Source organism: Haliotis rufescens, unplaced genomic scaffold (assembly GCF_023055435.1).
Source record: "Haliotis rufescens isolate VD_foot unplaced genomic scaffold, xgHalRufe1.0.p SCAF_6, whole genome shotgun sequence".
In the NCBI taxonomy this organism is placed as follows: domain Eukaryota; kingdom Metazoa; phylum Mollusca; class Gastropoda; order Lepetellida; family Haliotidae; genus Haliotis; species Haliotis rufescens.
The window spans coordinates 36,962,604-36,989,064 of NW_025964334.1; the positions used below are offsets into that span (position 1 = coordinate 36,962,604).

The 26,461-nt window shown below is 41.6% G+C and overlaps 1 protein-coding gene across 5 annotated transcripts in view; it reads left to right on the forward strand.

Moving 5' to 3' along the window:
• LOC124112265 (hemicentin-1-like) overlaps positions 1 to 26,461 on the forward strand; it is a 102,411-nt gene that overhangs the window by 38,219 nt on the left and 37,731 nt on the right. For all 5 annotated transcript variants that reach the window (XM_046472289.2, XM_046472290.2, XM_046472288.2 and 2 more), the window contains exons 2-4: positions 15,282 to 15,452; positions 16,392 to 16,763; positions 24,829 to 24,932. In XM_046472289.2, the coding sequence (XP_046328245.2) occupies positions 15,416 to 15,452; positions 16,392 to 16,763; positions 24,829 to 24,932 (513 nt within the window). In that variant the 5' untranslated portion in view covers positions 15,282 to 15,415. The remainder of the gene's footprint in view (positions 1 to 15,281; positions 15,453 to 16,391; positions 16,764 to 24,828; positions 24,933 to 26,461) is intronic.

Genomic DNA, 26,461 nt, shown 5'->3' on the forward strand with positions numbered 1-26,461 from the left:
GGTTACCTTGAGGTTGAAATATAAAGGTACAGTTATTTATGTAGTCTGCCCCATGTGTGAACACCAAGTGCGTGTAGCTGGAGTAACTTGGGAGTTCAAATGACATAGGATTTTGACCGACAATCCGATCCTTCTCAAAGGGTAGAGGCATATTCACATCACCTCTTAGAGCTCCAAGTTGCCAGGTCATCACTCTTCCTGAACGGCATGACATTATCCAGATCCTTGACAATATATTTCGGAATATGCTGTTATATCATGCCAAACCTCCATTAATTGTTGCTTTGTTGTTGTCTGGCAAGAAGAGTATGTTGCCATTTAGCTGAACAGTTATGCCAACACATTGATGTCACTACGAAAGATTATGCTAACCAAAATGTTAGCTAGGTTGAGAGGTTGAGAGGTTGAGAGGAGTTCAGAACTTGTAGTCAGTAAAGAGCAAACGATGGTGCGAACTGTTTTCGGTGAAAGGGAGAAATCCCCAGATCATGATTCAATAGGAAGGCAATGGTGCATATGAATAACTTTTCCATCTGTAATGATAGGATCATGGTGATTGGGGTTTTGTAAAGTCCATGTTTGAAAAAAAATTGAATTCGAACGTACGGTTTCAGATCATTACCTTGTTATATGGCTTCCTCTATCAACCCAACACTCTACTGAGACAAGCTCTGTCTTAGGCGAGATTCAAATGATTCCAGCATTAGCTAGACACGTGAGACAAGTTTAGCTCATTCCACCTGTCATAGCAAAGTTTCCTTCACATATTCTCTTCCGTAACCTTGTTTGTGATTACAAGTTGAGCTTTGTCGGATCTAATCTTCAGGAACCAAAACATTCCAGTCACATGTAACTATGGCTGGTTTTAGATTGTGTTTAGGGGAGTCGTAACCCTGAAGCTGCTTGCACTCAGATGAGAACCACAGATAATCAGCTCCTGTCAGCTAATACAACATACGTATATGTTAGGGTAACATGGGAATGTGTGGATTGTGATGACATATATCTTTAAGACAAGCCGTGACGAGAGTAGGATGTGTTCGATTGTATTTGGCGGTTACTAAAGGGGGGACAGGAGAAGTTCATTTGGTTGGCGAACGCCAGGTGTCATTGTGTTTATTGTAAAATAATAATTTGAAAAACAAATACATTTTGTATTCAAGTGTGATGATGAAGGTACTATAGGTAGTCAGGTACGTTCACCAGTGAGGAAACACCCGGTGTCCTCACCGTTATGGTACAAGTATCAGGCCGGCTCAAGACCTCAAATGCTCTTCAAGCGTTGATATATGTATTTGGTTGTGTAACTTTTTTGTTAAAATTCGATGCACGTGGTAGATTGATATGGAATGTATCTAAGTTAATACCAAGGATATCGCTTGTGTGCATATCATTACGTTACGTATTTTCCATGGGCCAGATATAAAACACACATGTATTGACCTGCTTCGCTTTCCGGATTTCCTTCTTTTTATGCACACAATAAAACCATCCAAACAACCAACAAAACAACCAACAAACAGATAAGGAAACTCATACACAAGGATACAGACACCCTCTCTGACAGTCCCCCCCCCCCTCTCTCTCTCTCTCTCTCTCTCTCTCTCTCTCTCTCACACACACACACACACAGACTCACACACACAAACAAATACAGAGACACAAACACGTACACACAAACAAATACACACACACACTCTCTCTCTCTCTCTCACACACACACACACACACACACACACACACACACACACACACACACACACACACACACACACACACGGTCAGACTGCTGCTATGTAGATATTTCCAAAACTAGTCTATATTTGAAAAGATAAATCTTTCTTATCTAAGTTTCATTAACATCACTGCACGAGACTAATTTGCATTAGCTACGTGTGACCTGTTATACTGACACAGAGACAACACGACTGGTAGACTAAGTGATAGCCTTTCCTCCCTGTGTTTGCCGCCAATGGATGATAACATGCTGATGCAGCGATATCTGCCTCCCTCCACTCTGCTTCCTTACTCCTCCTCACACATCAGTCCAGAGTCCCTCATCTGTCTTATCTTCCTTTCGAAAATCACCCATCCGCGTCCTGGTCCCCCCTCCCCTTCCCACCAGATGGGATCGAGGGTGACCTGACGGGAACCAGCCAGGCACGTTTACTCAGATGGACATCTCGTCTGCTCTTCGCAGGAGTCCGAGATGTTCGCGAGATGTGCTCGGAAATCGCTCAGGTTCATCACAGATTACGGGTTGTGTTTGGTGATAGAACCTGAGTGTTGAATTTCTTCTAATAACTGTTTCTACAGCAGCTGTCATGCCAGTGGTCTTCAACCTTAGATACTGGACATTGGACCAGGGGAATAGATGGACGTGTCTCAAGTTCCATGAAATGGCAATGTTTGAATTTGCCGATTCATGCAGCATTGTCTTGACACGTGGATAGGAAATGTATTCCGTGAATCCTTATCCTGTATCGTAACGCAAACGTGAACCGTGGTTCTCCAAAATATCTATCGTACACAATTTGTTACCTGTGTGTATCATTCGTGACCTGTTCCACGATAAGGCATTAACGTATGTGGTTTTAAACACATATGTGTCTTGATCGCCCAAACACACCCTAAGATATGATGACCACTGGTTGGGCGTGTTTCACCGCAGAGGTGGTTCAAGTCCTAAAACAGATCCAAAACTATAAATATCTGTGGTACAGCAGTTTTGCATATTTAGAACCGATTACCAACACTTCTATGTATCTGCGGCGACATTAACGGCCATCCCTCAACGCCTGTAGCCTTCAACATCCACCACAAGATACCATCTATCTCACCCAGAGCCGAGGAAAACCGCATTACCCTCATGCTGTTGAAAGACCTCAAATGGGCGCAGCATCCACACTGCCAGTGAACATACCACCGACGCGGATTGCTTGAATCATCATTCGTTTGTTTTGACGATTCTCGTTCCAGTAGCTGCCATTAATTCATTTCAATAGGACGATTGGTTGGTGAGATACCGCGAGAACATTAGCGCTTCACGAAGGTCATTTCACTGTGGTCTAGACATTATTGAATTGTCCAGAATGCTTAATTGGGCGTGATGGCATCCCAGATAGCTAATATTCAGACTAATATGAATAGAGATTGTTTGGGACCATGGGTCATTATATGTGTGCTGATATCTTGATATCAAGCTAAGGAACATGGGTTTTCACTTCGTGAAATACATACATTTAAAATAAACATTCTTGATGTATGGCTAGTGTTGAAGGTAGTGGTGATCGGTTACTTCCAAGGTTGTATTAGGGTTATTGCAAGATCAGACCGACCTTTGTGTTTGTTGGAGGAAATAAATAACTGGTTATATGTTGTAAAAGAAGAACTTCTCATCTGGAATTGCCTTTGAATTAAAAAAAGACGAAAAACGGTTCTTCACTTTCCTTTGACTGGATTATTCTCAGAAACAAAACCAGTGCCGCCCAAGAAGATTAAATAGTTTGTTCGTGGCTTGGTTATCACTCCAGTGTCACAGTTGTGTTAAAAGGTTTAGATTATGAAGGGAATGGCTTCCCGGGTTGGGGTGAACTATAGAACCTCGTATTGACTCTTGTTTGTACTGCGGAAATAATGCTTCTTTAGGGGACGTCTTTGGAAGAGTAAATATATAACGTCAACCTCAGAGAACTATCTGTCTCGATCATCCGACGAATCAGATTCCATTGGGCGTAAAAGGCAAACTAGCTGTGAAAATTATGTGAATAGATCACTGCAAATCTTTGATGACACCAGGTGTGTGCTAGAAGGCTAAGCATGTCCTTCCCTACCTTCAGTACCCGTCACTCACAAAAAGCGTCCTTGTTACTTCTGTTGGATTCATGAGAATCACTCGAAGACAGGTTCTCATGTGTTGGCATGGAGTTTTATGTAAAACGTTCGTCATCCCAGAATACTCAATGCATCCTTGACATATAGCCCTTGACCTCGTATGAGCTGACACCCGCCGTTCAAGCACGAACTCATAGCTGTGGTTGGAAATAAGGGAATTTTGCAAGGAGAGCTTGTTTCTTTGACTGGCTGTGTTTTGTGCGGTCCCGCTCTGTGTTATCAATCCTTTTGCTTATCACAACGAGCCGAGTCAGACTCAGACCACCACCGAGCTTGCATTTTCTCGAAGTATTTTAATTTAACCTATCAGAACACTGTGACAGTGTGTGCTTCAGTGGTGTACTTGAGAACCATAGGCGGGTTAATGTTGCCTTGGTGTTGTTTGAGGTGAGTGGTGATGATGATGATGATGGTGATGGTGATGGTGATGAAGATGAGCGAATGTTGATAATAATACCGTATTCGACGTAATAAGCGCCCACGGCGAAATTTGCAAATATATTGGCAAGTGAACAATCCCAATTAGCACCCCTTCCGATTGATCAATGTACAGAAGACTTAAATTTATTCGTGTATAATACGCATTCGTGTGTTTTATACACACTTAATTATTGGCAATTAAATTCTGGAAAAATATATCTGTCGTATATAAACATTTCAGGCTGTCAGCATAATACACAAAATTAACGACCTTTCAAACACCTTTTTTTCCCCAAAATGATATTCTAATAGGAGCCCCCTATCTCTAATTTTGAGAGCGCCCTGGGCGCTTATTATGTAGAATACGGTACATCATATTGGTTATAATAATGCAAGGGGCGGTCGGGTAACCTAGTGGTTAAAGCGTTCCCTCGTCACGCCGAAGACCCGGGTTCGATTCCCGACATGGGCACAATGTGTGAAGCCCATTTCTGGTGTCCCCCGCCGTGATATTGCTGGAATATTGCTAAAAGCGGCGTAAAACCATACTCACTCACTATAATAATGCAACTAAACATGGTCATTGGCATTTTAAGTACATTTAACATTACTGGTGGTAGCAACTGAAGGCTGTTTAGTCTCGTATTGACAATAGATTAAGTGATAGAAAACATGACGGTATATTACTCGTTAAACCTAACACTGCCTTGGAATATTAAAGTATTTCCAAAAGAGCTGTTAGCCAGTGGGTCTTTCCCTTCAAAACTACTCTCATATCATGAGATTCAAGGAGATGAATGATTCCGGAACATCAGTCTACAGGAACACTTTGGGTCGAGAGCATGATGAATTTGTCGAAAGAATTTAAAACTCTCAGTTCAGCTCCGAGGGACTCTTCGTAATGATGTTAGGACGCTTCCCCCCGTTCTTCAAAGCCCTAAGCGGCGCAATTAAGAGTCTAGTAGCAACAAGTCACATTTTAAGTGCCAATTTTCACTGGTGTAAAACATGTGTCTGACAGAGACGTCAAGGGACAAGACTGGTCCTTGACCAGTGGGCATCATAGCTGTACGTTTTCTCAGCTGTCCGTCAGTTGATTTATGATCCCCTGGTGAGGATCCCCCCCACCAGCCAATCAAAACGTCTTCGGCGTGTTTCCGCGCTGCCGTTGTGGCTGGTCATCGGGTGTGGTGTTTGTTGCCTTGGTCAAGTGTTCAAATGGCCAAGTGCAGATCTGCATGATAAATAGGATTGGTACACAAGCGGACAGCGTGTGTCCATATGTAGAATATTTGTTGTTAGATCCTTCATCGATTCCGGTGCCGTGGTTAAATATTGACAAATAGTGTGTAATTTGATTGCTGGAAACTGTGTAACGTTGTCAGGTCGTTTATCCCAGGGAATCATGCGTGGTAGACGAAGAAGCAATGTCCATCATCAGAGGCCACTATAATCAACATCTCATTCATCTTCAATATCAGTAGATTTTAATTAGAATCAAAGATAGGGCGAACAGTAATTACTAATTCAAAAATAACAGTCATGCATTATTGCCGACAACTCGATTGGCACCAATCGTGCTTCCCTCCTTCCTGGTCAGCATCTATGTGCATAGGAGTCGGCATTTGGCAAAATGAAAACAAGGCAATTTGTCCAAGAAGTTACTATACATAAAACGTCAATGCTACTTAAGTTTCAGATTTAAGGATGATCTGATATCGTTTAATAATGGCCAATTAACCAATTCCCTTCGACTGTTTTACCCATTCGAACTAGAAATAAAAGACACCAGTGAAAACGTCTCATCTGTTTCATATTTAGATTTCTTATGATAATGGAAATGTTTTTTGTCGCTTTTATTTGCATTAAGGGACGTTTTTATCGGAATGAGGCCATCCTTTGATTAATATACTCTTTAACCGGCCGCATATAGATCTCTCATAATTTGAGAACATACAGTAAACTATGTTTATAACTAACACGCTTGTAACGAACTGACCAAAACAACGAACTTATTTTAGTGCCGGCCATTTCTTGTATATATGCTGCATATATGCATTTTACAAACTACGGTTATAACGAACTAAAATTATTGGTCCCTTTGAGTTCGTTATAGGCGTAGTTTACTGTACTTGCTATGCACCTAATACCAGTTTTAACGTTCCCATTCCACCAGCGCCTTCTGCAAAAATGTTCATGCAAAGAAAATCAGCATATCCTCTCTAGACCTTAAAATAGCAATAATTCTGTTACATTGTGTATATCAAAAGTTTACAACTTCCTTTGTAAGTAGTCAGGTTCATGTTTTGTCCCCTGCCTCCTGTGGGTTATTATGTACAATATAATCATCTTCCATTAATGCCTCGTAGTTGGTTTCGGGGGCTCTTTACGTTCAGCACAATGTTGTATGATCTGTTTTTTGGGTAATACAACATGACAAATGCTAATAAGCGGGGGCTCGTATAATTTGTGTCAGGTCTTACAACATGTATATGATCATCAAAGTCTCGTAATACAAAGCCAACCCACCGAGGTTCGGATTAGTCTATGAAACAGGTGCTTTCTATTTCCCACTATCAACGGCGCTAAATATGTTTGTTTAGTGCTTGAAACCAAAAACGTTCTGCAGGAATGTGGAGCTGTTGACCAAGTTAGCCAGAGGAAGAGGTTCCAGTGTAATTGTCAGAGTCGACTTCCTGGCAAATACGTCTCTAATGACTGTGACCTTTTGGTGGTCAGTAAATCTAGAGTTCATATTGCGGACAATGTACATTCTGTATAATTTATTGTTGATATTTATATTATAAATAATAAGAGCCTGAATTCACACGTACCGGTATTCGTGTATGTGGGTTTATGTAAGTAATATGATGTGTATCTAATTCACAAGAAAACGTGTCCAAACGAAAGAAACAGTTTCAAAACCCAGCGCTCATAAAGTATGTAGAGCTCCAATGATAGCATCTGGTGTTCGCGAAACGGCCTAGCTGGTGACGTTGTTGTAGGCCAAGGTCACGGGGTAATCTTTGCCTTTAAAGTTTGTTTGTTTGTTGTTTAACGCCGCACTCAGCAATATTCCAGCTATATGACGGCGGTCTGTAAACAATCCAGTCTGGACCAGATAATCCAGTGGTTGACATCAGGGGCATCGATCCTCGCAATTGGGATACGATGACACGCATCAACCAAGTCAGCGAGCCTGACCACCCGATCCCGTTTGTCGCATCTTAAGTCAAGCATAGCCTTTTAAGTGTAACACAGGAACAGGTACCCCCTGTATTTGCTAATTGCATCATTAGGAACAGTTGCATCAGGTGATGACAACGAAAACACAAACGACTCACGTGAAATAATCTATGTTAATTAATCATGATACTATGGCGTCATAGTAAATAAATGCCAATTAAGTGTCAACCATGCTTTTCAGGGTCAATAATGTGACAGAAAGCAATTAAACACATACACAAATTATGATCACATTTTTCCCTTTCACAAGAAAAAACACACCAATAAAATAATCACACCATTGGCTACCCTGGTTCTGTAATGAATGTATAATAGTTTCCATGATAAGATAATTCGTGTGTTTTATTGTTAGAATTCCGGGAAGTTCAAGCCGCTGAAGCTCGTCCTGGCAGTCCTAGGATCTTTTCAAGCAGTAATCACCCTAGCATTCACTTCCCCTTTCGTAATCAGCATACAACCAAGACTCTGGATTATCATGTGGTTGAAACAGTTTCTCAGAAGAAAATTACACATTTTATGTTGAAGCAATAATGAATAAGGCAGTTCCGAGATCCTGTTTCACTGCCTTTTGCTGTTTATGTTTGGTACTGTTTGTGTCTGGAAATGTTTGTGTCTTATGTAACTCCTGCACGAGGGAGAAACGTTTACATTGGGCTTATTAATAGGCCTGCAGCAGGCAATGAGTAAACTGGAGATGTGGATGGTTATAGTAAATAGTTATTCAATGTTTCAGAGTATGTTTTTTCTCGTTTAATTTTTAACTTCATTACGATTTTCCCAGACTGGTATGATTACATGTGCAACGTAAAACAGTACTGTCGCAGAGGTGCACACCATTGGCTTAGAAACGGTATTAACGGTCACTGTGACTCGTTATTCGTTGGTCTTTACGTGCCACGACCATGGATAGGGAGTTCTGAGTTGGATAATCTGTTCCCAAGCCATTTCCATTCGAACAAACCATGTTTAAATAAACACAAACATGACCATGGATAGGGAGTTCTAAGCTGGAAAACTTGTTCCCAAACCATTGCCATTTGAATAAACATGACCATGCTACCTTGAAGGTTAAATGCATGTGTTAAACTTAATTCAAATAGAAATTAAATTTGATTTTTATATACATTTTAATCTTCAGGGAATTCATATCATAACGCTTCGCGCGTCCTTCGCAATGAATTCAGAAACACGACTGTCTCATTGAACGCTTTAAAAAAGGTTATAATAACTTATCGCAGAGGTCTTGAAGTTATCATACAAAGTTCTTGCACCAAGTAACCCTGTGAGTCGACCTGAATTTCAAACTGTGAATAAATAGGGCGTTCGGTAGCTCACCCCCATCACGTCGGAGGCGTTTGATGTGCGTCTGACTCGAATATCTTGCCCAACCGGGGACGAAGGTGCATCAGTATTAAGGTAAAGTTCTGGAGTAAAGCTATCGCTTTTCTAAATTAAACCGAGTCACATCTGCCACACAGAACCAGCGTAGGCTCATAAGCTGAGATAACTTAAAAGGATGTCAGTGTTTTTCATCTCAACATCTCATATCTTCTTCATATTGGAGTGTGGTAGTTTGTTCAAGGTCGTTGGATGTTCTGCGGGGGCATATCAGCGAGTTAAGTTGTTTCCTCTTGTAATGCTAGCTAAGTATATGATCCTGTCTCTCGTGAAAAAACATTTGTTCGTGATTTGTTGTGATTTATGTTGAGTTATATTCTACCGTGTGGTATAATTAGTCTGGACTTTCACATGCTGCAACGTGGAACCAGTGTGGATGTTGTCCCTTGCTGGGCGTAGCGGTATATAGCGTTTCCCCGTTAATCATATAATGGCCTTTTATTTGCTTTTCCAAAGTTGTTTATTGTCATAAAGAATCTTTTTCATTCCCAAACATGGTTATTTTTAGTCTGGGTAATAGTGCTGTGTGAAGTGAGGAGATACAACCTCTTCAAGTAACGGACAAAACAATTTCGATATTCATAAGAAATCCTCATTCTTGTAATGTAGACCCGTGAGGAATCGGGTATAGAATAGGTCTTCAGCAACCCATGCTTGCTCTGAAAAGCGACTATGCTTGTCATAAGAGGCGATTAACGGGATCGAGTGGTCAGGCTCGCTGACCTGGTTCATGTCAATCACTGGATTGTCTGGTCCAGACTCGATTATTTACAGAACGCCGTAATATGGCTGTAATATTGACCAATGTAAATGATTGACCAGACAAACCAGTGATTGATATCATGAGCATCGGTGATGGTGGTAGTAGTAGAAGTAGGGTAGCAGCAATAGTAATTATAAGTAGTAGTATCAGGGTATGGTAAGCGACAAGGTGGGTGTATCAGGGTATGGTGGGTGACAAGGTGGGTGTATCAGGGTAAGGTAGGCGACAAGGTGGGTGTATCAGGGTATGGTAGGTGACAAGGTGGGTGTATCAGGGTGCGGTGGGCGACAAGGTGGGTGTATCAGGTTGCAGTGGGTGACAAGGTGGGTGTATCAGGGTGCGGTGGGTGACAAAGTGGGTGTATCAGGGTGCGGTGGGCGACAAAGTGGGTGTATCAGGGTGCGGTGGGTGACAAGGTGGGTGTATCAGGGTGCGGTGGGTGACAAGGTGAGTGTATCAGGGTGCGGTGGGCGACAAGGTGGGTGTATCAGGGTGCGGTGGGTGACAAGGTGGGTGTATCAGGGTGCGGTGGGCGACAAAGTGGGTGTATCAGGGTGCGGTGGGTGACAAGGTGGGTGTATCAGGGTGCGGTGGGCGACAAGTTGGGGGTATCAGGGTGCGGTGGGCGGCAGGCTGAATATACACCCAGACGCTCCAGTTGAGAAAACTGATAATATCGTGCAGATTCGTCTTCTGCAAGGGGAGTCCATGCCTCCACCCTTCTCCATGTGCACAGCATCGGCTACGTTTAAAACACCATTCCATCCCAGCGCATCAGCTCTGTAATGAAATGTTATACAAACACCAATGCTTGGTTATTAGGATTCTTCAACGGTCTCAAATCCCAATCATACGCTTGGGGATTCTGGGAAACCTCAAGTGAAGATAGCCAGCCGCGGTCGAACTTCTGCAAGACTCTCTGTGTGGGTTCTAGACGCGCGTGTTACACAAACACCGTGGTAAGTGTTATATATATACAAGCAAAGACTCCGGCTTCTCAAGGCGTACCATGCCGCCCTCGGCATTGTAGTTAAGACGGTTGCCTAGCAACACCGGAAAGGTATTCAACAACCAAGGAAAATGGCTGAATCGGGTTTCTTGCAAGGTTTCAAATTCCAATAGGTCAGAAATGTTTGGGAAGGGGGAACTGGTTTGGGGTGGGGCAGGGGGGCAGGGGGCAGACCGGCGAACATGTGGGTCACGTCAGTTCTCTTACCGATTTCATATTGTTTAACCTTATCGTGTTTTATAAACAAAATATGATGGAAACGTTTTTCTGCCAGTGTGTCAAACATTAAACCTGCATTGTTTCATTCAGGTCTGTGGCTATATAATAACACAAAGGGGTCATGGTTCGTATTAGTCTGGTGTGTCCTTTCCGTTTTAAAAAGAAGGAATTTGTGTGTGGTGTTTCTCACACTAGTTCCAGAGCGAGGTGCTCGATCAGGGCTGGTTACGAGATCATAGTGGCCCCAAACATAAAGGATGAATCATCATTGTTTAAAAATGAAACGGTGGGGGAAAAGATTCAGAGCTTTGTTATGTCATAACGAATAGCGAAAGGACCTTCCTGTCAGTGAGCTATTCATTAACAATATTAAGTCAACTGGCAAAACCTATGAAATTTAATATGATGTAACATCATGTATGACCTTCAACCAGAAAATACGACTGACGGGGTTAATCTGTTAAGATTACATGGACGTGGGGTAAAGGCCAGAAAATACTTTCTTTATGAACTTTCCATGTTCATGTTCTTTTATCGCTATTTTTGACCTATTTGAGGGAATTCCCGATAATGCTTTCGTTGGCTTAAGAGATATCGGATATGATTTATTGCGTAGAAGATAGAAAACCAGAGAAATAGGTTGTACAGACGAAGACGGCTGGAGTGGGTGTGTGCCTCCGTGTTGAGGCGAGCGGCTTCACCAAAGCCTGAACACGTGCGTTGGAGTGACGTTGAGGGATTTGTGCTGGTGTGTATTGCTGCAGATTCAAACAGACATGTGATTCAAGTTCAGTAATAAACACGTGTTTGTTCGTTAGGCGTGGCAAGTTTATGTTCCAATGTAAGATGTGTGGCATTTTATGATAAAATATATTTAGTTTTCATCTTATTTATATTGTTAAGACAGTATGATTCAATCGCATATTCGCTACTGAAAAGTCTTCCACATGATGACCTAATTGTTGGATAAGCAAATCGACACTACGTATTTCCTTAACTAATGGGTATTTTCTTTCTCAGATCTATTCAAGACGATATATCTCTTAGATGTCGTTCGACCATAGGTCCAACCTTGCATAATAGCTGATACCAACAATATACACGACCATGCGTATATTCCTATGTAGTTAATCACACGGTGCTAGTACACCTACGAATCTAGATTTCTGCTTCGGCAGGTGTTTTCTGACGAACAGTTTTCAACAAGAATGCCAAATGAGAGTAAAATTACCCCTGGTCTTATCAAACACCTAATTGGGCTGCAACTGAATTCACAATTCTATTTTAGCTACTGAAGACAAGCAAGTGCTAATGACTTGTAAGCTGAGAATTTACCTTTTATAACCAGAGACAAGCAGCCGAATTGTTTTACCCACAATGCCTATTATAGTACTTCCGGTAGGAGTTGTTAAAGAAACGTATTCGATAGTTTCGTACACATGTGCGTAACTAAGAAATATGGTTTCTTTCGTAAGGTATTTTGAGAAGGATATTAGCTGTGATTTTATCGATTAACCTGTCTTGAAAACATCACGTGCACAACAACCACGGTAGATGCGAAAACAAATAGGACTAGGCAGATAGAACCCCGACAACAAGTTAGAAATATATCAGGCTGAACCATCCTTAACACTCGATGGATGTTTTATTATCACAAAAGTTCTTATTTGAAAAACATTGTAGTTCTTAGCGGTATAGATACCATTGTGCAATGTTTAGTGGTTTCTTGCAGTGACAGAAATTATTTGTGCTTTGAGGATGTTCCCAGTCACATAGCAATGTATGTCACGGTGATCTTGGCCTGTTTGTGCTGTGTGCCCCTAGTACACTCAACCTTGATCTCTGGGTGCTGTGCATTGTCCTCTACGCTAGATCGCAGCGCACAAGAACCAGAGAACCAGGCAGCACATCCTCTCGTCTTTGCACCATCATTGCCAAACACTGGGCGCTTTCTCACCTTGAATGTCTCTCTGACAGCCGGCGATTATAAATACCCGCAGTGATACCGGGGAAAGGTGTTATGCTTCGCTGTTACCAGCCTCCCGGGATAGCGTAAACAGCGACCCGAGTATAACAGTGAAAACCAGTTTAAATAACCTTCAGAGATGTGGATAGGCGTAGCTTGTGCTCCTACCTCGTCCTTCAGACAGGTCCAAGCGCAGTGTTCTTGAAATGTAACATAGCAAACGCAAGTTTGTCACATTTTTAAGATAATCTGCTGAAGTGTAGAATATGTTCATACACGAGGGGCGGTAGGGTAGCCTTGTGGTGAAAGCGTTCGCTCGTCACGCCGAAGACCCGGGTTCGATTTCCAACATGGGTTCAATGTATGAAGCCCATTTCTGGTGTCCACCGCCGTGATATTGCTGGAATATTGCTAAAAGCGGCCTAAAACCATACTCACTTACTTTTCCCTAACTACTTGAATTTCATATTAAGTGTCTGGTTGAAGCAGTCTTCATTGACTGATTCCACTCGGATCCACTCGGATCCACTCGACTAATGCCGTTAACTAGTTGTCCATAATACCTCAGGCGAGATATAGCACAATGTCACAGTATCGGCAGCATAAGACAGGTTACATGTGTTTAATGCATACCAAAAATGATTCATGAATTCTGATTTGAAGGAAACAACAAACAGCAACACTTTGTACTTGAATATGAGAATCACCTCGCCGCGTGGTTGCGTCACGCGATAATCACGTCCACGAAACTATTTAAAAATGGATTCCACACTATTCTGTCCGAGATAACCTAAGGGACAGCGACGGGCTGAGAGAGATGTCGTTGTGTAAAGCGCAATCAGTTAATGATAGTAAAACTCGTTTAGCAATGTGGCCAGTCACCTGATGAAGGAATTGCACAACCCTCTGAAACGTTTTTCCAATCGACAATGAAGAAGTTGTCATCTATAAAAACCTTAGTTCTTAAGTGCAACACAGCCTACGGAAATGAAGTAAGCGTTTGAAGTGACGGCAAGCGTTTAAGAAAACCAATGATAAAACCAGTTCTGCAGCTGAATAGAACTGACGTCAATTATTTCCGCTCTCCGAGTCGCAAGCCTTTTCTGGGCACAAATAATGACCTGTGTACAGCGCAAATGGTTAGAAGCCGTTAACAATAGATATCAGTGATACAATAGCTTACAATAACGTTTCCAGACAAGTTGGCCGTCGTTCTGTTTCATGTTTGAACGGATTACTCGAACGGTAGGGGAGAAATATTATTCAATTAATAAAACAGTTATGGTAATAAATCTTTTCATAATTGTCATTGTGCTACAATTCCATGAGCATTTTGGCCTTTTTCAAAGCAATGCAACAATTTGGTTGTCTCTTTGTTGCTGTATTTTCCAATAACGACAACTTGTCTGAGGTAAGGTTGGTTTTGAAAATAGGAGTTGATACATGGCCAACCAGGCTTTGACAAATAGACAGGCTATATTCCCCGAGATTACCCCTTCCGAAAAATATAACACTTTGATGGAAACAAACAACTACATTTAAATTGAAAAGGAGCTCCATTGAGATATACTAGTATAGGAGATCCAGATCCTTGGGAAAATCTAGACTTGCTTCATTTAGAGCTATAGCATTATAGTAAGGGTTGGGCGGAAGGGGAATAATATGGTTCGAGGACTGTGAGACAGACTAAGAGTCCCCCTACTTGATACTGAGTTCTCTGTGGTTGCATGTTATAAATCTTCATCAGGCATGTCACTGGAGACAATTGATACCAGGTTGTTGGTGCCAGACAGAACTTGACATCGTTTGACAACGAAGTGTGTATAAATGTAACTGTTTTTGTTTGAAACAAGACATTTTCAGTTTCGTGTCATTTGGCTGAAGGTCATATGCGTGCAAGCCACAAATACAAGTTCCATGAAATGCACTCTGCACACTCAACCCACAAAGTTAAATCCGATTCATGAGTCACCGTACAATGCCTCTGGCTGCAAGATGTGGTCTTGTTATATGGTTCTCAACAATGTGCAACCTGCAATTCCTATTAACCGTAACCTGCATGTCATGTCTTATTGTAAATATTCGTTGTAACAGGAGGACCGAGGGAAAGTCGCCATGATAAGCCATCAATTGTTGAATGTAATATGGTTGATATCAGCTGATTGTACAACATGCTGGAACAAGACCATGGACGAGATACGGTGCTAATCAAACAAAACATACATTAATGGTTACATTACGCGACCTACGTGGGGTACTATATTTTGCAAAGTAAAGTTTCATAGATAGATTATGTCTGATGAGCAGTGTACCGTATTGATCAAAAGTAAGTGCCATTGGATACTGACGGTTGCTTTCTTTTTCAGAGAGAGAGAGAGAGTCAGCCCAGGACGCTGTATAGGACATACTAAGGCAGCAGAGGAGACCGGTACAAGGACATATCGTGTAACACCAGTACCATACTAATCAAAAACAACTACCATCAACAGTCACAGCAGAGATGGAGATGACTACAGCGTTTCTCCTCTCCACACTCTGTAAGTATAATTCATAAGGGATTTGAAGATATTTAACTGATATGTTTTCATGGAGATTACATCATTAGCACACGATAAACGAAGACGTTCTACACACATTCAGCGCGACTTCTCACCTTTTACCCTTTGGTACCTATAGCTTCCGAAATATTGCGGTTTGAAGACGTTAAATGCTTTATCAAAATATTATTGAAGATGTGATGGAGCTTTTGCAGTAGCCACTAGTCACTTCTTTTTTCACTCGACCGTCTCCGTGTTCTTGTGGTAGAGCGTCCGCCCGGAGAGCGGAAGGTCCGGGGTTCGATCCCCGGCCGCATCGTAACAAAAGACGTTAAAAGATGGTACTTAATGTTACCCTCTCTGGCGCTCGGCATTAAGGGACTAAAACAAGGACTGGTGTCCTGCGACATTGGACCTCAGTGGATTTTAAAGTCAGTATTAGTCCTGACTAATACAAGCAGCCACACACACTCACACACACGTCACTATATAAGTGCAATAATCTTGGACGCGACGTTAAGCCCCATTTCACCTCACCTCATCTCTTAATTCATACGGTCACGTCTATTAATTGGTGAGGGGCGGTCGGGTAACCTAGTGGTTAAAGCGTTCGCCCGTCACGCCGAAGACCCGGGTTCGATTCCCGACATGGGTACAATGTGTGAAGACAATTTCTGGTGTCCCCTGCCTTGATATTGCTGGAATATGGCTAAAAAGCGGCGTAAAACCATACTCATGCACTCACACTGTTATTTGTGAATAATTGACAATTTTGGTACCACTTTATAAGGTTTCTACTTCGACAATGTCCATTTTGTAAACTGTTATTTTATTATGATGATGATATCTAAGAATGTAAATGCTCTTGTGTATTATCAAAATGCTGTGAATGACAAATGCTAGAATATGAACCATGAACAAAGTCTACCTCTCTCTCAGGTACATTCCTGATGTCCTGTGTTGGACAAGATACCTCAATGGCGCTTCCGGAGTTTGTGACTCACCCCCAGGAATATTCGTATATCGTGAAGCACCAGCCCGTCACCCTCGCATGCGAGGCCTACGATGCCATGGAAATTACCTTTAACTGCCTGGGAATGAAAATGGATACCGAGCGTATGAAGACGTATGAAAGCTTTGAGCCTGAATCGGGCCGGATTTTAATAAAGGCTACGTTCGACGTAACCGAGAATGACGTCAGAGGCATGGAGGATTACTGGTGCGAGTGCCAGGCCTGGAATGGTCTGGTTGAAGGGGGAGAGGCAGCACAGCAGTTCACCGTCAGCCGGAGAGGCTTTGTCATGTCTCCTTGTAAGTAGTTTATTTGAATTGTCATTGGTCTTCTTTCGTTTACGCTCGGAATACGGTTGGCCCTGTCGCAATTCGGTGTGCAGAGTTGCGTCCCTTGGGAGAGCCAGAAACCTTTGAATGTGGGTCCGAATCCCGGTTCGACCTGATCATATTTCTAGGTTTGTCGGCACCATACCCGTGTGCCTGGGTGTCACCGAAGTGGTAAACGTCTGAGACCTGCATCACTTCGGGCTTTCCTCCCACATTAAGCTGACACGCCATGATATAACTGGAATACTGTTAAAATCAGCGTTAAACCCAACTCACTCACTCTTTGACGCTCGTGCCCCGGTGGCGTAGATGTTGCTCATGCTATCAACCACTTGATAACCTGTCCAGACTTATGGTCTCTCAGTCTGTCATATACCCTGAGAACTGTACTGTCAACGACACTCACTCACTCAATCACTCTCTCTTATTGGCTGTGATCATGTGTACTGAATTAATTTTTTTTATGGTCTATTTTATGTCATTGTACCAGATTATTTCAACTTTGACACCACAGTTATACAGCCTCGATTTATATGCTTTGATGCAATACTTATGTGTTTTATGACACAGCTCTCACATACCAAACACACTTACTTCTACAAGATCTTAAAGCAACATTCACCAATTAGCAATTTTCGTGATTTGAACGCTAAGGTTATGTCACGCAAATGACAGAGAAACACTTTTCAAACGCGCCTGCGTTCCTGTTTCCAATCTGCCCAAACCCCTCAAGCTATGAGATGGTCGTTTTTGCTTTAAATCTGCCGATTATGCAAGGGGATGAGACAAGAAGGCCTGGAGCTCGGATACAGATAAGGTCTCTATTTCAGAGTTTATTTAGCTCAATCTCATCCCATGGCCATGGAATGAGGAGCGATTGTGAGGATTCTATAAGTTTCATTCCCGCCCATGACTTCTTGTTTATCGATCTCCAGCCTTGAACTGTTCGCTTTGTCCACCCATGCAAATGATGTTTGTTGGCCTGGGGTGTTGGAAAACTTGGATCTGTGACAGTTTAGTGGTTGTGGTTATGTCTTTGTGGGTTCAAAGAGAATCGTAGTTGTTAAATGATCAAGTAATTCGGTAATTCTAGGGGTTTTTTTATTCATCATTTAGCTATTAAGATTCAGTGAGACATCCGCTGTCACTGTTTTGTGTCTCATGACATGTTCCTATATCAGGTAGTTTGTTTGTCTGCTTGTACCAATCCGGGCTAATGCAACTGAGATGTCAAGAGCCAAGAGTCTTTGTTTTATACCCTTAATGCCGGGCGCCAGAAAAGGCAGCAAGAACCATTTTATAACGTCTTTCGGTATGACTCGACCCACCTACTATCCGCTCTCCAGGCAGACGCTCTATCCACTAGACGAAGGAGGCGGCTCTATATGGTAAACGTCTAAGAACTGCCTTATTTGTAGCTTCCTCCTATTTTAAGCTGACATGCCGAAATTTTACTGTAATATGACTCACTCACTCACTGAAACCCAAATGCTAGTGACGAAACAGCGTACGTCTAAAGCGTTGTAAAAGACGTAGCTTTCTTTGATGAATAATCTATAAAGGTTTATTCAAAGGTCAGGCAATCTTTTCATCCGCGCAATGTCCAAGTTCAATGACTGTCGAAACTCAGTAAGGCTACGCTTTTGATCTGCTCCCGTGTGCATCAACAGGGTTGTCGTGTCGAAATATCCTTCTCCCCTGGAGAATTTAAGTCGTACTTACCTGAACAGCTACAATCAAATCATCTTTCAGCTATCTTCCGGTATACCCTAAGCACGTGGTATCACTTGCTGTCACATTCATCAGTAACTGGTACCACTCTCGGTATGCGCGACCGCACGTGTGGATACTTGATATCTGTAGACAGTAACCCAGTCTGCCTTCATAATGGCGGGCTAGACCACGTGGAACATTGAAACATTCTTCGCATGCACATGCGGTTTGCAGAGACATGGCAAGGGCGTAGGAGACAGGCATTCTGGCCCTTATGATGTATATGGTCTTATTGTGAATGTGTCTTTGAACAGGGGCATATGCAATCTCGACAATACATGGGCTTCGGAAAGACGAAGGTCCTGAAATAAGATATCTGACTTATGAACAACAACCGGAGCGGTGTGGTAAGGCAACCCATCCCAGTATGAGTACTGAGGATTCTTTGCGTGCATTCTTGCACAGTGAACCGGAATGGTTTACCTTCGACCCGAGTTTGCACCTCGGCCCCACTCATATATCACATTCGGTCCTTTTCGTAATCAGTGCATATTTATCCATGTTCCCGACAAGTCTCAGTGTTTTTGGCGAACACCTGCATCACTGATTTTCAACATTATTTTGTCTCTTTCGACAAGTGGAATCTGTTTCGGCAGATAATTTAGACTGATTATTCTCTGGCGTTGACGTTTTATATTTAATGGGAGGGCAGTTTGTTCCCCTCACGTCTACGTTCTGGATTATACCCGCCGTGATATTGCTGAAATGTTGCTGAAAGCAGCATAGAATCTCAAGCATCAATTTTACATACATTATCTTCTTGCACGTGTAAAGGTAGCCCGTATTTTGCATACAGATCTGATATTTAATTACATTCAAAATAGACTTGGAATGAACGGCGATTTTTCATGTAAAAAGTACCCACTGAGAAGATGTGCTACTTATCACCAGACCTGTGGAGATCCCAGCTAGAATTGATCTTCAGCAACCCATGCTTGTCGTAGGAGGCGACTAACGGGATCGGGTGGTTATGCTCGCTGAAGTGAAGTGTTTGATACATGTTATCGTATCCCAATTGTGTAGATCGGTGTGAATCACTGCCTGTCTGGTCCAGACTCGATTATTTCTATATAGCCGACTTATAGCTGTAATAGTGTTGTGTGGCATTAAACAACAAACAAACAAATAACACTTATCCATCATTAACCCACGTTGGTAAACATGCAGCTGACAGTCACGTGACCGCATACTGCTTGTCGTTGGAAATGTAGTTTCCCCTTTCAGAGAAAGTCATCGAGTCATACTAAAAGACTGGCAGATCAAAAGTAACACATGGCTAAAATACACACACACATACAATAAACTTCGGCACACTTCTGCACTACTTCTTAAACATATCTCGCAACAACAAAAACAACAATGCTAACAGTATGCTTCATAGATTATTGTCACCGCTATCTTGCCTCTTACGCTTGTGGGATCTGTTTTGTTTGATAATCCAAAATGGTTGTTCTCTTGCGTTGACGTTTTATATTCATTCGAGTATCTTAAGCCCTCGGCCACAGATTACCTTCACTATTCATGACGTATTATTATCGGGAACTGAAGGGCAGAATATGTCCAAAGTGCTTGTGAGGATTGGTTGGTCACAATATGATCTGGCTGGCGATATGGCATCGTATCCCACAGTGTCGGTCGCGGGTAGCTCCTGGTTTGCCTCGCCCAGTCTCGACTCGTACCTGATCTTGATTGATAACTCCTGTCTACGGTGTAACACAACATTCATTCACTCAATGAAATCCAGTGTGCAAGACGTCGACTGTGCGAGACAGTTCCCCGTGGTATCACTGACCATCTGGAGAAAGGCCAAAGACCATGTCTCATCCATTCATTATGGTAACATTCTTTGTTACAAAAAGGAGATTAGGTTTACATCTGCCGTGGTTATGGCTCAAGTGCATAAGGAAATAAGGATAGCCATGGGCCGCCTCAGTGTCTCTGAACTGCAATTACCTGCATGTTCCTCGCAGTTATAAGTAACACAGCACGGCTGACTTACACATTCTACATGGAACCCACGAACTTAATATGCAATGTTTACTCAGATGCTTTGCAGAAGTATGTGTGTTTGTAAACAGAGGAATCGGTTTTCATTTTCAATCCGACTTGGGCATGTATACTTTACGCAGTTAATGAAAGAAACGATGATGTCTCCCCACTTCTGTCCTTCATGTTTCATGAAGTTTCAGATTCAGTTGAAACACCTATTTATTTTGACTAGAGGTCTAGTCTAGAGGGCCGAATCTGCTGTTAGAACTCTCTGATGCACAGAACACAAGAAACTGTTTAAGTAAATATATTGCTTGAACATGACAAAATATCTCACGCCCAATCTTCTTCATCTGTGTGCTTTACCGTGAAGTAAGGTACATAAACGTAGCCAAAAAGTGATTCGAAGCCTGCAGAACTTGTGTTTTGCCATGTGTTCAAAATTTCTGGATGGGAACTACATGTGCATTCTGACTCATATACACAGAACTACACTGCTACGGTTTGAATGAGAAGCACATAAATAATACCCGATAAAGGGAAGTTATCGGATAAGCATTGAAAAATCATCTTTATTGTAAAACATATCCCGGTTAAGCCTTGCCATATTAGCACTGAAACATTGACAAGTTACTTGAGAGAAAAACGTTTTTCTTGACGCTCGTGTTAGCTTTCTAGGGCCAACTAAAGGAGCTATAAGGTCATGCTGGCGAACACCTGGTGTTTCCACTGTAGAGGAAACTCCTCCGATATAGGTGATATAGATGCAGGTTGGATGAAGGGGCTTGGATATCCATGAAAACGTCTTTTACGTGGATATAATACCAAGAGAAAAATCACAGATCAAAGAAATGGAAAGCACAAGTTCATAAACATGCACTGTTAGTGAGCGAAGGTCAAGGTCACCATACAGTTGGCCTTAGAAAATTTACATGAACGTCATGAAAAACGTTTTCTCTCAATTATTTTGACAATGACGTCGCTGGCCATAAGGTTAAGTGACAGGTGTAACCTTGAGACGGTCGACTATAGGAAGTAGTCCTTAAGATTAGTCAATTTTCTGAAATGTCATTGGCACACTGTAAGTATCCAGAAACGTAGATGTACATCAGGTGTGTAGGCTATGTGGACGTGTACAAGCTAAGCAGAAATCGTGCTTAGGTGGTGCAAATAAACGTTTGGGGATCAACAACACCACGTGGTGGCATGTAGCTTCAGGGTCGGTGTAGACTAGGCTGGATTCTCAAATGTAGCTGACGCGATGAGCAGACGACCAGAAGTGGTTGCCATTGGCCATTCCACGGATCTGCGTTTGTACAGTACTGACATGCCCGACTCGGATACCAACATGGCCGCGTTTGATATCATAACCATGCGGCCGTGTGCCGTTTCAACAATAATGATCCCTGTTAGTCTCGTTCGTGAAGGCAAACCCGCCAGTATGGCATGTAGACCTGTGGCAAAATACTTCTGTCAGCATGGCGAACTGCCAGGTACAATCTCCCCCTCAGCATTCTGCCTCTACTTGTGTTGCTGTAATTTGCCAGGGTATTTTAGTCCTTGCAACATGATAATAAATGGTTATGGTTTCGTAACGGCATACAGCACTTTGTAAATCCGAGTAATGAGTTCAGATATGATGATAGAGTGCTAAGATCGTGGATGACTGTGAAATATAATGCTCTTGATCTGTAGGGTGCGTTCGTATTTGTGATTCTCTGAGTCGATACTAAGAAATGGCGATACTGAACGCTGATATTAATAAGTATTGGCATTATCATGAGGACATTCTGTCATAGCTATGGCATCAGTGTTGCCAGCAGGACCTTACAAGTAAGACCTTTCTGTAATACAATTCCTTTCAAGGATAGCCCCTTGACCGAAGATGCTCCTAATACTACTTTCAAGAATTTCCACCGCAGGAAGAACATCTTGAAAAATGCGAAATGTACAAACTATAAAAAAACCCCTTAATCATAGAATATAAGACTAGTGTAATTCTCAATCCTTTATCAATACAGTAGGCAGAACAATCTACAGCTGGTTCCATTGCCAATTGTCTTCACCTCGCATCAGGATCTCATCAGTTCTTGAAAGTCGGCACTGCATCAACACACTTAGGTATTGTGAGCAGTCGGAACACAGTGTACGTGTGACTCCATCTCACAGTACTCCCTCATACCTGCTGGCCCCGGCATATGCCACAGTTAGTCATGGTTTATATGGGTTCTATCTGGCAGCTACTGCTGGTATCAGAAAAAACTGAACTCATATAGAATCTGCAAAACTGATGTTTACTCCTATTTCCAAAACATTGCTATGCCCCGTGATGAACAATGCCCACACACGTTAGCGAGTACATAATTTTTACTCCTGAAGTTTTGATGGATAGGTTTTGTTTGTTGTTTGTTGTTTAACGCCGCACTCAGCAATATTCCAGCTATATGACGGCGGTCTGTAAATAATCGAGTCTGGACCAGACAGGCTCGCTGACTTGGTTGATGCATGACATCGTATCCCAAATGCGTAGATTTGTGTAAATCACTCGATTGTCTGGTCCAGACTCAATTATTTAGAGACCGCCGTCATATAGCTGGAATATTACGGCGTTAAGCAACAAACAAACAAACACAGCGGCCTGTATGTAATCAAGTGTGGACAAGATGAACTGGTCAATATTGTGGATACACACGGTGGTGGATGTAGAGTATGAATACTTTGATGGGTGCCAAAGTAGAAAACTGAAATTTACAAAAATATTAGTAAACAATGATAATCATATATAAAAACATATTCTGAATATGTGTATCTTATGTTATACTTAATATACAGCTGGATGAAATAAGTTCAACAAATGGTTACAAATTTAACAATTTCCAACATTTCGTGTTTTATGTTTCCACCACGCAATATGTACTAGGTTCTGTCTATAGAACGTCATCCGCTGTCTAGTCCTATACAAATTAACAGCTCCAGTCGTGAGGGCGTAATTTAACGGATATTTGTCCGGTGACATAAAGCCGGGTTTGATGCATGTCTGAATCTATTCAGCTCAAGATACAAAAATCTTCATAAGTCTGGCCATGTATATAATCGTGTTCATATAATCAATATTCAAGAGAAATAAGCGGACACAATTGATGTCGCCCTAACACTGCGATGCAGTCAACACGCTGTACAACGTTTTAACATTATCTGCAAGCAAAACAAATATTGACGGACGAGCAGCTCGTATAAGTCTTACCATCAACCGACATCAAGCGCACGGCACACTAAGTACCAGTTTAGCAACACTTAGGCGCCTGTGTTATTATTTGATGGGGTGGAAACTCATAATGCCAATGGTCAGATTTCAAAGGAGTTCTGTCATATCACTTGCACAGGTAGTCAGTTTATGGTAAGGAGTTTACGGGAGCTTAGGTTTGGGTTGCCCGACCTGGTGAACCAATTTTCTGGGTCAAAGGAACCATCTCCTTCAACCATGCCTTTGTATATAATAGCACTAATGTCTTAATATTGTCATGGACGAGTGAAAGGCTTGGGAAACAGGGTTAATGGTCATCAATCAGGTCAAGCACTTTTATCCTGGGAATGTTTGTTTTAAAAGGCTTCTTTTCATTTTTTGTCTAGCTCTAATAAAATGGAAAACTTCTTTTCTCATTTTGGGAGAAGCTACACAATTCGTGTTATGATCAAATTTTTATTTTGACTTTTCACTATTTGTAGTCCTCTATGGTGCCACAATTTGCAGAGTTATGTCCCTTAGATTACAAGAATCCAGTGACCATGGGTTTGAATCCCTGTGATTGTGTGTCTAGGTTTGTCAGCTTCTTACTTATGTTTTTGACCTGCATCACTCTTCCTCCCATCAAGCTAACACACACAGCTGTAATTGAAATACTATTCAAAACTATGTTAAACCAGCTCACTGTGGTTGCATCATGGCCTATGCAAGGATAAGGGGGAGGTGGGGTAGGCTGGTGGTTATTGTGTTAGCTCATCACACTGATTACACCTGGGTACAATGTGTGAAGCCCATTTCTGGTGTCGGAATATTGGTAAAAGCAGCATGTTAAAAGCATGTCACTCACTCACTCACTCACTCACTCACTCACCCATCCCATGCTGTACCTGTTGAGGTGCTTCCAACATCATGACTTGGGGTAACAGATATTACTTGTGGTTTCACAATAATTTTGTGGCCAGATTTGTTTTCATGATTTCATTATTATTTATTATGTGATAATTTATTTTAAATGACATTACTTTTCAGATTTAGGAAAATATTTTGTTGAAGAACCCCTAAGTCAGTCTGTGGAAGAGGATTCTTCTGTTGAGTTGATCTGCATTCCCCCTGAAGGTCACCCAGAACCGAAGGTCAGTATATTCACCATGTAATGTGTATACCCTTCTTAAGTGAGTTTATACACCATGTAATGTGTATACCCTTCTTAGGTGAGTTTATACACCATGTAATGTGTATACCCTTCTTAGGTGAGTATATTCACCATGTAATGTGTATACCCTTCTTAGGTGAGTTTATACACCATGTAATGTGTATACCCTTCTTAGGTCAGTATATTCACCATGTAATGTGTATACCCTTCTTAGGTGAGTATATTCACCATGTAATGTGTATACCCTTCTTAGGTGAGTTTATACACCATGTAATGTGTATACCCTTCTTAGGTGAGTATATTCACCATGTAATGTGTATACCCTTCTCAGGTGAGTATATTCACCATGTAATATGTATACCCTTCTTAGGTGAGTATATTCACCATGTAATGTGTATACCCTTCTTAAGTGAGTTTATACACCTCTAATGTGTATACCCTTCTTAGGTGAGTATATTCACCATGTAATGTGTACACCCTTCTTAGGTGTGTATATTCACCATGTAATGTGTATACCCTTCTTAGGTGAGTTTATTCACAATGGAATGTGTATACCCTTATTAGGTGAGTATATTCACCATGTAATGTGTATACCCTTCTTAGGTGAGTTTATTCACAATGGAATGTGTATACCCTTCTTAGGTGAGTTTATTCACCATGTAATGTGTATACCCTTAGGTGAGTTGATACACCATGTAATGTGTATACACTTCTTAGGTGAGTTTAAACACCATGTAATGTGTATACCCTTCTTAGGTGAGTTTATTCACCATGTCATGTGTATATAACCTTCTTAGGTGAGTTCCATCTGTTCCTAAACATGAAGAAAGCTCCAGCCATAAATCATTTTGATTCAAACATTAACTTAATAGCAACTGTCAACATTGTTGAACAGCCAGTAGAATGAAGCTGTGATAAAATCTCTCCAACATCATTGTTCAAAGTATATCAAATCTTTCAGTCAAATCTATGTGGGCTCAGAACTTATAAATCAACCTTCGTAGGTGTGTTAATTTGCCAAGTAACAAAAAAACCTGGTCAATTAATAAGTGATGTCATGAGTGACACCATCATGGCCAATTATTGTATTATATCTGACTACAATATATGTTAAGGATACATCCATCTATACAGCATTAGACCCGTGAAGATCCAGAATAGAATAAGTCTTCAGCAACCCATGCTTGCTGTTAAAGGCAACTATGCTTGTCGTAAGATCCGACTAATGGGATCGGGTGGTCAGACTCACTGACTTGGTTGATGCATATCATCAATCCCAATTGTGTGGATTGATGCTCATGATGTTAATCACTGGATTGTTTGGTCCAGACTTGATTATTTACGGACTGACATCATATAGCTGGAGTATTGCTGAGTGCGGCGTTTAACAACAAACCAACCAACAAAAATATAGCATTACAAGAATGGAAACTTATTCAAATTGTTTCATAAGACTAAATGTTGTTAATATTTTTTTTATAAAGAAATAACAATGTTTAAAGACACATT